General features: G+C 42.0%; 1 protein-coding gene across 1 annotated transcript in view; it reads right to left on the minus strand.

The window, feature by feature from the left end:
• The window catches only part of klhdc8a (kelch domain containing 8A), a 37,767-nt gene that overhangs the window by 15,177 nt on the left and 4,749 nt on the right, over positions 1 to 17,841 (minus strand). Inside the window, exons 3-6 of the mRNA XM_070958852.1 lie at positions 6,034 to 6,455; positions 5,160 to 5,370; positions 1,050 to 1,214; positions 681 to 899 (exon numbers count right to left, since the gene is read on the minus strand). Coding sequence (XP_070814953.1) covers positions 681 to 899; positions 1,050 to 1,214; positions 5,160 to 5,370; positions 6,034 to 6,198 — 760 coding nt within the window. The 5' untranslated portion in view covers positions 6,199 to 6,455. The remainder of the gene's footprint in view (positions 1 to 680; positions 900 to 1,049; positions 1,215 to 5,159; positions 5,371 to 6,033; positions 6,456 to 17,841) is intronic.

Here is a 17,841-nt window from a genome sequence, read left to right on the forward strand (position 1 = left end):
TTACATTTCTGCTTATGTACTGGTTTAACAAGTAAGAAATGTGCAAATAAGACGACTTAAGAGGTGCTGGTAGGCATATTTTTGAACTTCAAGTAGAGCCAGTTTAGCTGTTTCCCCCTGCCTCCACTCTGTGTGCTTAGATCACCAAGACTATGTTTTGTTGTACTCAATAGTAAGAACTATTCCTTTAAAACCCTCCAGACAGTACAGCCCACACCTTTCCAGCAACTCAGCAACACCAATCATTTATAGTTTTGGTTACAGAGCTGCATAAAAAGCAGTATTATGTATACATCCCTTCAAAGTCCTCAGCCTCCCAGATTTTGTCCTCATTCTAACTCTGCACTGAAATTCTATTCTGCTTAAAATAAGTGAAGTATTCAAAGTCAAGGTGGCATATTCTGAATCTGCAACTCCACCTGCTTGTTTGCAGAATTCGGTGCAATTAATCCTAAGGTTCAGAGCAACCCTCTCACACATGGCATGTGTTGAGTGTGCATGTGTATGTGATCTAATCCACGAATTAAGGCTTACCAGGAGAGAAGTGGCAGGGTTAAAACTTTGTCTGTGCAAGACGTCAATGTGCAAGACCAAAACAACAAATTACTGTCAAGTTACAAAGAAATAAAATGAAGTAAAATGGAAAATGGAAACCCATAAAGGAATATGTGTTTACATACCTTGGTTGGTGTCAAAAATGTTGACATTCTTGGTGAACTTGGAGCTCTGGTGTCCTCCTCCCTGCCGCAGTCCTCCGAGTAGACACAACCTCCCAGTCGTGTCCCATATCACACCCCCATATGAACGTTTACAAGGCATCATGGGTAGCGACGTCCAAGAACGTGTCTCTGCGTCATATACTTCAAAGGCCTTGACTGGTCGTTTACACTGACGACCGCCTTAAAGGTGGCACAAAGAGAAAACTGGTAATTCTAGTCACATATATACTTAGAGAGCATGTACTGGAATTATTGGAAACCATTTATGTTGTTTGACACACAAAGTGAAACTGCTGTGGTATAAACACACCCACACTGGTCTGTTTGTACCTGCCACGTAGAGCTTGTTGGCCAGCAGATGTGTGTTGGCATCGTAGCGTGGAGTCGGCATGGGAGGAAGTAACGCCCACACGTCCTTTCGAAGGTCATACTGCTGCAGGATGCTACGAGGGAGCAGGTCAGCACCCATTCCCCCGACAGCCAGAGCCCGGCCATCTGCGCACACACACACACACACACACACACACACACACACACACACACACACACGCACACACACACACACACACACACACACACACACACACACACACACACACACACACAGAGTTGCTATCTAAGTGCTTTCATGTGTTTATAATGCACATATAATGCAAGGCTAGGCAGTTTTCATCAAATGTGTTTTATGGATTCGAGTTCATTCTGTGAAATATACATGCAGAAATATAATCAAACAATAACAACCTGCTCAACAATAATCGGCTTGTGAAAAAACAATCCCTGCTGATGGAAACACCTCATTGGCACTTTATTTCATGAAGTGTTAAAAATGTGCAAAGCTAGAGAGTTGGGTGAGAAGTTCGTGACGAGGCAGGAGACTGTGACAGACATGGGAAGGACAGGGAGTTACAGCAGCAGAATAAAAATGCAAGAGTCCACGTCTGGCACTTTGGCAAGACACCTCTAGAATAAGAATGGAAGTGGGTGAGAGTGTTGACACAAGGGAAAATATAGCCTTAACCATCAGAATGAAGAGAAGTAGGGCTGCAGGAAAACAATTTGCATTTTTATTTTGTTTTTCTTTATCATTTTTTCAAATTTTTGGATATAAAGCCATTGATTTCACATTCCAACCTCCATGCATCTGTGCATTACATAAATAACACAGGTTAGAAAAGTTTCCAAAACACTTAATATTCATTTCAGGGGAACAGAAAAGCTCATTACCTGAAGTTCATTATCTAATATCTGGAAAATAATGATTCTACAAATGTCAATAAAAATGGCATCATTTAGTCAATTTGATGATTGAGCATCCATTCAAATATAGCATATTTGTTCTAATTTGGCCCCATCGATCATTTTGTCAGACAATTTGTCTTTTTCAGCTGCTGAGAACCAGTTTGGGGATGAAAGTGGACTGAAGACTGTTCAGGGAGCTGGAGAGGGCGGCATGATGAATATACACAGCCAATAAGTCTGTGTGTATACAACATCTATCTGTGTTCAAGCAGACAGGGACCGATGCAGCACTGCTCACAACACAACTCATCCCAGGCTGAAGAGATGCTCTCTGAAAAGACTGCTTATTTATGTAGAATGCCAGAATCATCCCAAAATGTGAGAATGAATGAGTGTTAGAGGCCAAACATCGTTCCATTGACATCAAAAACAAAAACTTACCGTAGACTTCTTGGTTAAGCTTAAGTGCATTGAAGTGTTATTTGAAATCTTGCTCATAGAGTGTGTTCAAAGTTATCTGGAGTTCACTGTGGAGTGCAGTTACTCCGATCATCTTCTCTGCACTTCACACACATACGTACTTCCTGATGAAAGCAGATTTGATACATACATTTAAATACATTCTAAATGAAGACATAATTTCATGTCATGTGAGTGGTTGAATCTGACAGTCGGGAAGAATCAAAGCTCAAAGACAAACAAACGAGTTCCCAAGAAAAACTTCTAGTTTGTTACCTAAATCTGTTGTCTCGGCTGTATAACCTCGATGTATCATAAGATACACACTGGGTTCACGCTGTGAGCAAACTGACCGCTGTGTCACTGTTCGAATGTAATCACAAGATTAAAGCTGTGCTCTAATTCCACACTAAATACTGGCTCTTACTGGGTTTTAGTCATGTAATGCTTTTGTTCTTGTCAGATGGATGTATGCAGACTAACACTGCTTGATTGTTTGTGCTGCTGAAGTATACTGTTGTTGTGCAATGTCATGTTTCAAGAACATCTTGATGAAAAGACCTAAACATGCTGCTTTGCTGTGAAGTCATTTTTCATTGAATATTGGCAAGTGTGGTTCCAAATTCACAGTTGGACATCATTTGGTGCACGCCCCAACTAGTGCATATTTAGACTTCTGTATACTCCACACTACAGCCTCTATTTTCACTGCCATAGACTGGTGGTAACAGCAGCTGGGTAGAACATTCTACATGTGGATGTGTTATCAGCTTTGGCCATTGCAGTACCTGAGAGGGACAACTGGCAGACAAATCCATTTCCCAGAGCGACTCTGGACAGGACACACAGATCACTCATCTCAAAATAAGCCACTAAATCTAATACGTACAGTGTGTGTTAAGACCCTATAGCAGAGGTCCTTCGCTACATGCATCCAAGATCTAGAATTTTTCCAAGCAGACACCTGCAGGGGCTGGACCTTCCAAAAAACAGTGTTTAGACCTAATTAGCATATTATTGTTGAATATTTTTACTTTCTTGCAAAATGAATGTTATTTCTAATAGCCTATATCAGGACGAGTGGTCTCCTAAAAACATGGAAAATCCATATGTCAAGAGAAAATGCTGTCAGACCTAAACCAAGGAGGCAGTCAGTGCTCAGTACAACACCCACAGTTCAACTACAAATGAATGAGTCCTTATCTCAACAGAAGCTCCTCTTCAGGAATTAAACAAAAATACTCAATGAGACTCAATTTGCAGGTCCACAGTAGTGTTGGGCATATTAATCAGTATCAATTATTTTCATTTTTATTGCTTGGGGTTAAAATATTGCTGCACTCATAATCTAATATATATGTTCATTTACAATAGCAAGTGTAATCTTCTATTTGGTTAACTAATGGTTACAAGTAGTAACCAGAGTAAGGCTCACACAGGCACTTTGGGGTACTTTAGGGGTCTTTGGGGTCAGACACTGGAGGGTGCATGTGTTATTTAGTGCGACCTAAACAGCCTGCATGATGCAGTCACGTCATGTTGATGTGCTTGTGTTTCTGCATTTCCATGTCAGCAAAAGTGGTGAAAAGATGAACAAAAGTATGTATGTATAATGCATGTGTAAGAGCAACAGACTGTGAGTGATACAAACAGGAGATCTGTACTGGTAAATGAGTAAACCAGTGGTGTAACTACCTTCAGTCTGCTAGAATAGCAGTTGTGTGTATACTAAGCATCTAATAGACAAGCTTAGTGATTCTGCGACAGCTCTGGAGTCACCTCCTGTGGTCTGGCCACTGCGCTGCTGTCGGCTCCAGGGAATGTCAGCCTGGAAGCCGAGGGGCTTGAAGGTGGATGAGTAGAGAGGATGGAGCTTTAGAATAATCTGATTCTGTAGACCAGGTAAACTATGAATCATGGACTTTTTGGGTTGCGCAGCTAATCAACAATCACTCTCAGGACCGAATGGGCCTCCTCCAGTAGTAAGTAACTTTAGATGTGCTCTTTTTCTGAATTCATTAATATTCTGTGGGCCGGATGGGACAGACAGGCAGCTGATGATCAGTGCAATACACAGATGTTATTGTACAGGGCATAAACTGGTAACAGGCTGAGCTAATGCTCTGGATTGCCGCTGTTTCAGTACTTGTTGATAGTGTTTCCGTCCAACAGACTGCTTTCACTTTTCATGCAGTCTCTGCTGAATAACGTGATACATCTGCTGCTGCATTCATGAAATACATTTGGCATAATCAATAGCAAATTTCATGTTTTGGCTTGATATTTCTACGCACATCAAACTGGAATTGATTAAGTGCGTAACTTAATGAAATGAGATACTATGACTGGATAGTGGACACATTTCCTTATTCCAAGATGATTGAGCAAGCATAGCTCCTCTGCTTTCTGTTTGGAGCTGTAGATTAAAAAAACAGCTTTTCTGAAAATGGATTATTTTCGGTGGTGAACTGTAATTTTACAGTTCACAGTTCTCGTGTTTAAGAGCAGTACCATTAAACTGATACGAGATTCAACCTACACAGCAAATTATTTTCAATCAGCCACACATTTTTTTCTCATTATTGCCAGCTTTGCATATATCACCATACCACCCCGTAGTGACACTATGTGCAGAAATATTAGTGAATGAGGACTAAACTCATTCACCCTGGGTTTGAGCAGCATTTTATCTACTGACACTTTTTTTCACAGTGTTCTTACTAACAATGTTATGTGTACCTTTCACAGTGATGGATACACCCATCAAGGCCTCCCGCAGAGCGCTCCTCTTCCTCCACCTCCCCTCTTCTGTGTTATACATCTCCACCACCTTCAGGGGGCTCTGGTCCTCCCCCACTCCTCCCACCACCAGGATTTGTTTTCCCAGCACTGCCACAGCTGCACCAGCGCGAGGCGTGGGCATGGGCGGCAAGCTTATCCACCGGTCCCCCTGCAAACAGGGACAATCGGCTGCGTTCAGGCAGAGCAGTTGCTGATGCAGGTCAGCTGTAAATATATCTGCGTATGTTTCAAGATTATTATTATTTTATTTAAGTAATTTCTAAAGTCTGATGGCACACAGGACAGAGCAGATGTTTCACTGAGGCAGAATACTTAAAGCCAATAAAAACACCATAATCTTTGAATCTTCAACAGCAACATTTCAGTTGCAACAAAGCCACCAAAGTTTACTATGAGGTTGAACTTTTCCTGGTTTTAGTTTTGCTTTTCTTATTTGTGCGCCTCCTCAGTGCTGGGAGTTGCCTTACATATACAGCTAGTTTATTTCCAATTGAAATCAACTGATTTGTGACAGTGTCTTCAGGGGGATTTAAATAATGCACAGTGGAAATTGCAGCTACTGTACAGATAGTACTTTGCTGTTGATTTGCCAAGAAATTATGAGCTTAATATTTCAGCTTCAGCTTGTATTCAGTGCACTGGGGAAATGCAACATTTCATGTACAAATTTGAACAAATGTGTGAATGTGTGTTAGTTCACATTGCTTTTTGCAACTTTATGGTGATGTGTGGCCAAATTATTGTAGATGTGACATCACTAATAACAGTACTTTGTTAGTCAGTTACTGCCCACACTGCATTTGTTTGGTACCTCCGGGGAGTAGAGCTCCAGGGCCGGGCAGGGCCTCCCTGCAGCGTCACAGCCCCCCAGCATATACATCTGCCCCCCGACCTCAGACAGGGAGTGGTAGACACGGCCGCTCGGCAGTCGTGCCAGGCTCTGCCAGTGAAACTCCTGGGCTGATGGTACTGCCATGGCTCACCGAGGCTGGGAGGGAAGTGGGAGGAGGAGGAGGAGGAGGGCCAGAGTCCAGGAAGGTTTGGTGGAGGATTGATCAGGGGGAGCTGAGAAGATGGAGGTGTATGAGAGCTGGGAGTCTGGAATCAGGGCTCCAGGGTGAGGGGGAGGTTTGTTATTGGAGAGGCAAAAGGGAGTTGAGTGGTGGTGGTATCAGTTAAAGGCCAGGCTGGACTCTCCTCTCCTGAGGATGCTCCGCTGCCTCACTCAGGGCCCTGCAGAGGATATGAAATGAAAATGGATTGAGCAGTGCAACACACAGCACATGAGTATTACTGTAATACACAGTATTCTTCACCAAAGAACAGTGTGTGCATTTTCTGTTGAGCTGCCATTTACAGTCAGCTACAAGATGCTAACACACGAAGAATGGGATGCTTCTGAGTGTATTAGTCAGAGGAAGCATCTCATCAGTGCAAAGTAACTAAGTACATTTACTCAATATAGGCTTGAGGTACATGTACTTGTGTACTTCTATTTTACGCTACTTTAAAACTTCTACTGAACTACATTTCACAGGGGAATATTCTATTGTTTACTGCTGATAATCATCTGACAGCAATGCTGCAGGGATTAGTCATTTAATCAATCAGTCAATCCTTCTCTCTTTCATATTGTAGTAAATGAACTATCTTTGAGATCTGGACAATTTCTTCGACAAAACAAGCAATCTAAGGATTTCTCCTTGGACTCTGGGGAAAATGTGATAGTCATTCCTCATTATTTTCTCACATTTATAGACATTTATATTTTATCAGTTCAATGAGAAAGTAACTAGCAGCTTATTCGATAAAAATGAAAATTGATTATGACTGGATGTGAAAACATATAATGGGCACATAAAATTAAGTTAAAATGTTTATTTTTTTTAGATGATACACACAACTCAACAAGAAAATACAAGAAAACAGCACAAAACCAAAGCAATGACACAATAAAATGACCTCATTTACAATCATTCATAACTACACGATTCTTATAGTCTAACTCTCTTTGAGTTTTGAGGAGTTGCACAAATTGATCCCCTGAGCAGAAAATGCTGTCTGTCCAAATGAGGATGGCGCCTGTGACTGATAACGTCACAGGCTAACTAACCAGCAGTCTGTAAAGTAGTTAAAACCAACTCCACCCTCACTAGCTACAGCAGTAAAACACTACATTGTACAGGTACATTGACAAGAAAGATGATTAGAGAGAGACAGTAAAGGACAAGACATGCAACCAAAGTCCAAAACCTGTATTGGCTCACATTACATGGTAAACATCCTAAACCTCTAGGCCACAGAGACAAGCATTGTAAAGGCTCTGCAAATTTCTTGCACAAAAACACATAGGCAGGCATACAAATGAGAGCACACTGTAAACACACTTAAGCTGATTTGCATAACAGATGCTTGCTTCCAGTTTAGCAATGCTCCTTTAATTAAACTCTGAGCTCAAATCATATAAATATCAATCTGCTGCATGTTAAGCATGAGAAGGCTATTTAAAGGAATACGCCCACTGCCTGAACCATCCTGTTACTCACTCAAAGCGTTGGCTTCATTCATTCTGTGCTCTAAACTCTCCATCATCGTTATGAAGTCCAATACAAATCAGTGGGAAGTTTTTACATCTTGTATTCAACTACACCCAACATGTGCGAGTTCACTTGTGATGTTGCTCAAAGTTCATTTCTTTGGTCAGATTTGTTAACCACATATGTGTCTCATTAAAAGGAATCATCCAGCCTTGGATGCTGCTACGTCTCATCTTCTAATTTAAAGGATAATGCTAATTGCTTCGTGAACATACTGGATGGTTGATGATCACTGACAAGATCCAGTTTACCCACCTTTCCCTTTGACACTTTGCCTGTGTGTAACTGGGAATCAAACTGTCCTCATCTTCCATGCTCTGCTCAGATGAGCAGCAGGTTTCATGTTTAACTTTCTTTCCCTTATCATGGTGATGTTGGGTGCTGCTGTTGTTTTTTCCTGTGTCATGCCTCAGGAGCTTTCTGTTTCCTGTGTGTAACCCACTTCTCCTGCCTCCGCACGGTTTCCAGCGAAGAGCGGGGGAGGAAGTCTGTCATCGACGTGGGAGGAAGCATCAAGAATAAACCCACAATGCACTGCAAACCTAATTCTGACTATCACCTCAAATGCACCCTGTATCACAACTTTATGTGTCATACAGGGAGGAACAACACTAGTCATTACGGTCAAAGTCAGGTGTGTTTTGAGGAGGTCACAGAGGGAGATTTAAGTGCAAAAGTAACTGCTGTTAAATGCCCAGCTGTGATTTAACACAGTATCTCAGCAGTTTATCCTTTAAAGCTTCACATCTCTTTTTAAAACGTGCAGCCCCCCCACCCAACCTCCACCCTTCCTCCCCCTCTTCCCCTCTTCCCCTCTCTGTCTGTTTCCCTCCATTTTACTGCCACACTTTATCTACCTGCCATACCTTTGATCATCTCACAGATGAAAGAATAAAGGACAAAAGGGGAAGATAACAAGAGGACTGTCCTTCAAAATAAAATCTCCCCCATGTTAGTGTGCGGGTAGGTTACCATAGCAACAGTTAGGCTTTTCCCAAGAGGTGCAGCTTTTGTTTTTTCATTTCTTTTGCACATGATTGCTTATCGCTTGGTTTGCTGTTAATAATGGCTTGTGAAAAAGGATGAAAAACAAATAAAAGTGGTTGCTTTCCTATAGGCTGACCCTGGCAGGCGTGCGCTTGCTAACGAGGCAGGGTAGTTCTCCCCCTGCCCGACTCACAGAGTGCATTAATTGAAATCTGTAACCGATTTGGTTCGCCACATCGTTTTTTTTTAATTAACTGCTTGAACAGCTTGAGATCAACAGTAAGCCCACCAGCATCATCTGAAGTCATTTACAATCAGCGTGGCTCCAACTTGAAACTTTTAATTAGGTATCACAGTCACTCTCCCTCAGCTCCCTCCATGTAGGGACCGTCTCTCAATGTAAAGCCATAGAAAGCGTCCTCCATTAAATGAAGCATAATGAAGTGCATGTTAATTTCATACCATGCATTATCATTGATTAGTGTCTTATCAACCTTCCATCCAAGTTTGAATGACAATAAACATCAGTTATGATAAACAGGTTGTTGTGGAGGAGGAACATCTGAGCTCCGTCTGTTGGTTCTTCTGCTCATGAAATTTAGACACATCAATATGCAAATAGTGAGACTGGAAAAGCTAACCTGAAGCCAAGGCACAAATCCAGCCAGTAATAACATTTGATACAACAAATTGGAATATTTGAGATGACTAAACTGGATCCAACTGTGCCGCCCTGTAAGTTAATCCTTTATTAATCAGACCTGGAAGGAGGAAATCCAGCGTTACTCGTCCCCGGGAAAGACTCACATTAGGGAATCAGATTGAATTAACTCTCACATTCATAGTCTGCTATTATTAATTTTTCATGATGTTGTGTTCAGATGTATCAAGAGTAACAATTTCTAAATAAATGTACTTCTGCCCCAATTTAATTGAATTACTTCTATTGAAAGACTGAGAGGGTAAAACTGCTTATGGGTCTGTTTCAAATGCTACAAACTTCCCTGACTGGATGGATTTTAGTCATTGTTCAGCAATGAGAGCCAATCGGAAGCAAGTTTAGTTTTGTGATGCATTAGCAGGAGTTGAAGGGAGAGCCCCACTGAACCCCACGAATGAAGCAGCTGATGCCAGGCAGCTTAATGCCCGACTTCACCCTGAACTATAACTGTTAAGGTCCAGTCAGACAATGAGAAATGGCTGCTGTGGCTGCAACATAAAAGTTGTGTATTGTGAATCAACGAGCTAGAACCCTGCTCCTCCAGTCCTACCAGCCAGTACACAACAGGCAGCTACTATCCACCTCCTATAATCATAATGCTCTATATAATTAATATGGCGAGTTTTGCTGAGTAGTAGCATCAACATTTCAATAACCTTTCGACCGATCATTGCTCCAGTACCAGATACCAGTAAAATCGGCTCCTGTATCGCCTCCTCGCCAAGTAAAAGCATCATAATACCTGAGTGCAGCAGCAAAGAGCTGCACATTGCAGCAGCTACCCTCCCTCTTCTCGCTAGCGCCCACCTCAGTAATCGCTCACTGAAAGCAAACTTAGTGTTAATACTGCATTACAACGAACTGTCATGATGGAGCCTTTGCAGCCATCTTGGCATCAATTTGTTGTCACTTCCACAAGTCTTGCTGACAAATGACAGATACAGTATTGCATCTTTCAACAATTCCTCATGTCTTCGGCTTGATATTACAATTAGTCGACTGACAGGGTGCTTTATCCCATCTGGCTGCTCATAGTTCAGTCAATATGATGTAAACATGGTGTAAGTTTGAGGTTCCCTAGAACAAACATGACAACCGTCAGATTTAAACCGCAATCATGACATACTGATAAATAATAATATTAAATATCAAAACAGGATTTCTGGAGATGTATCTTGGTGTGGGCAATCAATCCCATTTGAAACCTCCCTTACATCACTTGCAACACAACAAGAACCTTGATAACCACAGTGCAGGTCGGTGGCCATGTTTACAGTCAAAGCATGAGTGAAAACAGCATCAATCTTCACTGAGGTTCAGTGGACGACGCATCACTGTGGCAACATATCGCAATGACACATTTCCATCGAAGTGGCAGCTTGTTGTTTTTGTTCTACGTTGGAAAATCACACCGCCCGTTAGCATACATGCACACAACTAGGTCGTTACCACAGCAACCAATGTAGATTGTTAAAAGATGCCTGAAAGACCACGTGTGACGTGATCACGCACAACAGCAACGAAAGCCGGTTCTATACATTGGAATCAGAACACAAGATGTGCCTGAACACAGTCTGGGGTTTATCATTTCCTCAAACTGTGAGGAGGAACAATCAGCGGTGAACACGGCACCCAGCGCGGAGGTGTGATCAGAACAACAGCAACAGAAGAAAGCCCTGTTCATGTTGGCATGGGCTTGCACACCACAAATATAGTATAGCAGAAAGCCTGTGCTAGACACTGGAGGTGTAGATTTTGAAAGACTCAGAGGTTTACTGAAAGATGCTATTGAGTTGCACTGTGGGAAATGTAGGATCCAGCATTTTGGAGACTAAAAGCCAGGATATCTTGGACCCTGCTGATTCAATTTGAACCTTTCTTTTTGCAATCTGTCCCTTGTGAATCCCGCTAACTTCATGAATGTGAAATACTAACACGCTGGAGTGCAATTTAAATGAGGACTATTTAAATACAAAATGATGTCGAAGAGAAAACCCAACACACAGCACATAAAAAGCTTTGGGATTTTGGAAGGTCTGTCAGTGCCCTACTGCCAACAAAATCCACAACACTGCTGTCTGCACTTCTGTTTGCGATAAGAGGTGGTCTGAGTATGTGGAAACCCAATCTGATGCCAAAACTGCACTGCTCCTGTGTCTGATCTCCATGTTTGTTTCAGCTTGTTTTTACAGGATATTCTGCTTAATCTTTCCAATGGGTAAAAAAAAAAAAAAAAAAAAAATGGATTGATGGACATCACAATATATTGAGGTTTGAAATTAAGGATGAAAAGGCTCCTGGCTACTGCTTTGAACAGCACATTATAGCATGAAATGCAGCAGCAATCTTTAACCTGCTGCACGGTTTAAATTTTTTAAAAACTACCTCCTTCCCTGAGCCTTTAATCCTCCTTTAAGTGTGTATTACAGGTTGTTTTCAGTGCAGTAACCATTTTTCATTATTTAGAGGTCAGATAAAACGGCTGCTGTGCTTTCCCCTGGTCTACAGCTGATCCTCTCTGCACTCTCTCTCTATGGGTGCACGCAGTTCAGCAAGGGATCATTTATTGACTTGTATTTAATTAGTCTGCAGTATTCAAATAGCGCATCTGTGCTGCAGTCTGTAGCTGACCTCAGTACACTGACAAAGTTGCCAAAATTTATTAGTGTGTGCATGCGTGCAAATGTGTGTCCGCTTATCTGGATGTGCGTGTGTGTGTGGAAGTGTATAAAAATGCCGATGAAGGTGCCTGAGCTTTATCAGATTAACAGCTTTTCACACTGGCCTGGTTTTAACAACGCTGAATCCATCCCCCACAGCTCCAATAGCAGTTCCACCTCCATGGTCTGATACAATCAGTACTGTTTTGGCTCAAACAAGCCTTATCTGGTTAAGTTCAGCACAGGCCAGCTACTTCATGGTGACAACCCGCTTTTGATACAGATCCATTTAACGAGAAAAGTCTTGGCCAAGTGAAGACAGACAGAGGAACGTGAAGACGCAGCAGTTCTTGGGTATTACTACAGGCCTCTGAATAAATGATGGGAGACATTCTCATATAAATAAATGTGTTTCTTTACTTTCCTCTTTGTACTGATGCAATTGAGGTTCAATCTGCTTCAGTATACTGCCGAGGTAATTAAAAAGAGAAAACTAAACCATACAGGAAATACAGCTAGCAGCTACTCGTGTGTTAGATTTGAGAGCAGGTAAGCAATATTTCTATTTATTTAGTCTGACAATAAATACTGACAAACAATAAATAAAGATTTCATCTGAAGCTCAGCTCAGCTTGGTAATTACTGCTTGTCAGCACAGCCCTCATGAGCCACGGTCAAATTTCACACTCCTTCAAAAGCAACCACAAATGAAGCGTTAACAGTTGCTTTTAAGTCAGTTGCCAGGAAATACAGACATTTCTATACATTCACAAGAGAATTTCACACTTCAGAGACACGAGCTTCTCCGGCAAAAATAGACCAGGTGCGAGTGGGAAAGAGCCTCAAGTGTGATGCTTGTGGACAAACACACACACTCACACACACACAGACACACACAGTGGCTAAAATGGCAGCAGATTGTTTCCAGCAGCCATGATAGAGGTGGAACGTGACACTGAAGGATGCTGTGTACTCTGGTCATTATTCTTCTGCAGACGTCTTCCCCACCACGCTGCTTATAATTGCTGATATCCATAAATCTCTGTGATGTTAATAAGAAGAAATCAAATTTTAAAGGAACTCTGGTTTGAGACCTCTTCTATCTCTGCAGGTTCTTGAACAAAATATGTGTCCGCATGATGATAATGTAACGTGTCAGTCTCACGTATAATTCAAGTCACTTGTACGTAAAAACAACAATCTTACTCGGCTAGTTCCAGGAGGCTGCAACAGCCAATGCAGTCTACACACCGCTCGTGTAATAGACCCGCCATTCCACCAGAGGATGGCGTGTCAGTGTGACTGTTTGCGTCGCCTATGTGTGTGTATGACGTGTATGGCAGTGCAGTACCAGCAGGGGGTGATAATGGCTGTAATGGACAGATTTAGCTTGTATAAAAGGTAAAAAAGCCTTAGATGTTGAGTTTGGGGTAGAGGGGTGGATCACACACACACACAACCTTCACACAGGAGACCAGGATTCGATTCCTGTGTGAAACCAATTCTGGTGGTTTTGAGGAAGAAGATATTACTATTAACTGAAACTACTAACTAAACTTAACTTTTCCTGACCCTAACCAAGTAATTTTGGTGCCTAAACCAAACCAAAATGTTTGTCAGCAAGCTTTATTTTGAAAGAGTAACCAAATGTGAGCAAGATTTGTTTTGAAAGTGTAATCAAACATTGCATATTTATTATTCATTTGTTGAGGGCAGAATGAGAATGTGTTTTCACATCAGGGTGATGCAAAACGTGACACAGACAAGGTGGACCGGCATGGACCAGCGGGCGAATTACAGGGCGTGATACCAGGCTGCAGCGGCACAAGGTTAAACATGCACACAGAGAGATTAAATGCATCCTATTCCCTGTAGACTTCTATTCAGCCGTCACCTTCTTTGCAAAAAATGTCAGATCGGTTCACAAAAAAGATTTTTCTCGTGCAGTGCTGGGACAAAGATGTAAAAAATAACACCCTTGTTCAGCTACAGTGATAATGAGACCAGCTTTTTCCCTCCTTATATTTTCAATTTTTAATCAAGTCAGCTGAATGGATGAATGCATGAATTTCAGCCAAGACAATTCACATGCAGAACATGAGCAAATGGTAATTAAACCAGAGTCCAAACTTGACATCTTGTTATTCTACGCGGCTTCACTGTCTGACATTATAAAGTAAGCAGCAGAATTCTCGGCCTAATAAGTGATGAAACTGATAAAAAAGATGTATGAGGGGATTCACTATGAAAGGAAGTGTGTGCCTTGCGGCCACGATGGTCATGAATTAAGGCTTGAAGGCAAAATAATTTTTCAAATGGATCATTGATGCAGCCTGTGAGAGAACAGAAAACGCTCTTTCTCCATGATGTAATTACTTTCCACTGTTTCCACGGTGCTGTTGAACATTTTCAGAACAGGCTAGAAGAGGCCAGCAGTGTCAGGTACCGCATGTCATTCAAGTACAGCCCTTCAGCCAGACCATAAAAGCTTCTCCAAAGTACTATTCTAAACATGCTCCTTTTTCTGGCAGTGAGGGCAACTGTGGATGAATAGATAAAGTAAAGAAACCTAAAGAAGCTCCAACTTTATCTGAAGAAAATGTAAAGAAAAAGAAGTAGGCCTGCTGCCCACACAGTCTCATTGACAGGTGATGTCTGGAAAGAAACACTTGAGCTAAGAGAGCTGAACACTAAAGATGGAGCCAAAGCACAGGAGGGACTTGTAGTTTACTTTTGGATAGGATTTGCAGGACAGCAGACCTCGTTTTCTCTGCTTTGCTTCAGACCAACAACGTATACTCTACATGACACTTTCACAGCCTCTTTGTTAGAATACCTCAGGGCACCACAGCTCCTCTTCACCATGTGAACATACAGCACATCCCAGTGTGAATACATTCAGCCTCTCCGGCTGACAGATCTACAGCTCAGATCCTTTCAGCCAACTGAATCGCCACCTCTGCAGCTGCAGATATCGTGCCGCGGGTCAGCTCCAAGATTGGATGAAGCTCTGTTTTACCTGGCTGCCCAGCTCCAACTGATCTAATGGCCCGGACAGGATTAGGTGAATGTGCTGCCTTAACAGAGCTTGGCAGAAAGCTAAAGTCGGTTTGTGGGCTGCAGAGAGTTGCTCAACCAAGACTGTCCTCTGAGCCAGAGCTGACCTCAGGATCAATAGGCCGGAGGGAGAGACGGCATCCCTCAGCTTCCAGAGAGCAAATGGAGCCAATGGCTGCTCTCTCTGTTAATCTTATCTCTACTGTACACGTAAACATACTGTGAGCTACTGTAATAAATCACCGGCAGCAGACAGAGACTCTGTGGTGAGAAGTAACAATGCAGCATAATACTGTTGCCACAACCCACATCAGGAAAATTATCTGCTGCTGTCACCACAGCGTCTTTTAGCTCTGCTGCCACGGCTGACCACCTCGCTGTGAATGTTGTCATTTACATATTTTACACAAGATTGAAACAGCAAAATGCTCCAGCCCAGCTGTTCCCGTGTCCCTATCGGTACTGATGAAGTGAATTAGCAGGCTGAATCTGGCTCCAGGTCTTATAATGAGAGAGCTGAGACTAAATCAGTGGTGGCTGATTGTTGGCCGAGGCTGTCATGGAGCAGTTGGTGTTTCTCTTATCTGCCTTTAAACGGCAAACAACTCACTCCCCCCCCGGCTTCAAGTGGCTGTCCTTTTCATTTGTGTGTGTATGCGCATGTGTCTCTGTTCAGCTGACAGATGCTGTAAAAGTGAGCACACTGTCACCGTAGCAACTCAAGAGTGCCGTCATGTTTAAGAGGAAAGAATATAGCACCTGTTTCTTTCTCCTTCTTGGGTTTTTATGTCGCTGTTTCGGCTGAGCACATGAAGGCACTGACCATCTTTCAGCCAAATAAAAGTTCCATTGGGAAACACATAAAAGGATGAGAATGTGATGGAAGGAAAATGCACCTAATCTAAGATTGCCTGCCAATTTATGTAAAATGAATTTATAGTCAACAGCATGGTACGTCAGTGTATGTCAAGACTTGATCTTTTAAAGCTGCATTAATAGAGGTTTCCACATTTTTTTTTACATTTTCACACCTGCCACATCATAATTAACCCTTGCTGTTTTCATTCCCGTAATGTAAGTGTCTTCTCCTGGTTTCAGAATCCTGAATATGAAACCTGGAGAGCTGCAATAGAATCCAGGATGCTGTTGCACACCTCGTCAAGGTTTCTGAACATTATTTGTCGGTACAGAACATAGAGGGTGAGATGGTGAGGAGTCACACCTGAGGACAGGTGATCAGAAACCTGGAAAGCTGTTATCATATGTACATGAATAACCGAGTGTCTTATGGTCCATATAAACATCATTGGCTGAATATGATCCAAATCAGGATGAGGCTTAAATCCTGGATTCTAGTGTGCATGTTAACGTACTCTCTTATGTTTCGTGGCAAGCTTTCACATTTACAATGTCACGTTTCCAATTTTTAATAAATAATACATTTCATCCATATGCAATATAAAAAATGGCAAGTGGCTCTTGAGCATGCAACACATTGGTCAGCCACAGGATTTGTATTTATTTGGTTATCTGAACAAGAAGAGGACAGTACCTACCAAATGTATGTCTAATATCCAGTCTCTTTTAGTTCTGTTTTTGGTCTCTACCAACTCCTGATTGACATATCTGGCTCTTTGGCTGCTAAATGTTGTTCACTAGCTAGTTGTTAAATGACTGCAACTAGCTAGTCTAGTCTAGAGCATTGTGCCTGCAAAGAGCAGCTGGCTATGGCCAAAGACAATGCTGTGAGAGCCATGAGAGTGAATCAGACATCTACAAAATGAGCTGATAATCACATCCCATGCAGCACCTGAGGGTATCACTGCAGTGGTGAAACGACATGATACCGAATGAACACCGGAAACAAACATCAGCTATCTGTGTGTGTGTGTGTGTGTGTGTGTGTGTATTGTAACTTGCCATATCCTAACATTATGACGAGAAGGTACAGCTGGCAAATAGCCACAACAGACTTGTTTCTGAGAGCACAGATGATAGCCATTTAGCAATGCTAACATTAACAGACGCGACAATATAAGAGCAATCAATATCGTAGTTCAAAAGAGCAAAAAGTCAAAGACTTTATAATGCTAGATGCAACAAAACTGCAAAGCTGATACTAAATGACTCGCATTTGTCACAAGACAGCAAGTGAAATTTTAAACTGAATAATAAGTGAAATAGCCTCTCTTGGTGTTTCAATCAGCAAGAGAGGAATAACAGAAAACCTGCTTTTATTTTACCAACTTTGCTGGCAAGAAGGATGGATTATGCATCACAGCCAGTCACCGGGAAGAGAGCTACTGTTGTTAAGACACAAAGATTTGTTTTCACAACTTGTAAAATAACCTTAAATTGTTAATAGAAATCACATGTGAAATCAGTGCCGATCCAGTCTGCGTCTCCCGGCCAGGTTCAGGTCCGACATGTTTCAGTTCCGCATGGGTCAATGTCCCGGCTTTCAAATAGTTGGGCCCAGTTTGGTTTCGGGATCTTTTTTGGACCAGTGCAGACCTCTAACACAGATGCACAAACGTCTTTATAGGTTTTCATGTGAGAGTTGGAACCAGTTGAAGCTGTAGAGAAGCTAATCAGAA

The sequence above is a fragment of the Chaetodon trifascialis genome, chromosome 3, assembly GCF_039877785.1.
Source record: "Chaetodon trifascialis isolate fChaTrf1 chromosome 3, fChaTrf1.hap1, whole genome shotgun sequence".
Classification (NCBI taxonomy): domain Eukaryota; kingdom Metazoa; phylum Chordata; class Actinopteri; order Chaetodontiformes; family Chaetodontidae; genus Chaetodon; species Chaetodon trifascialis.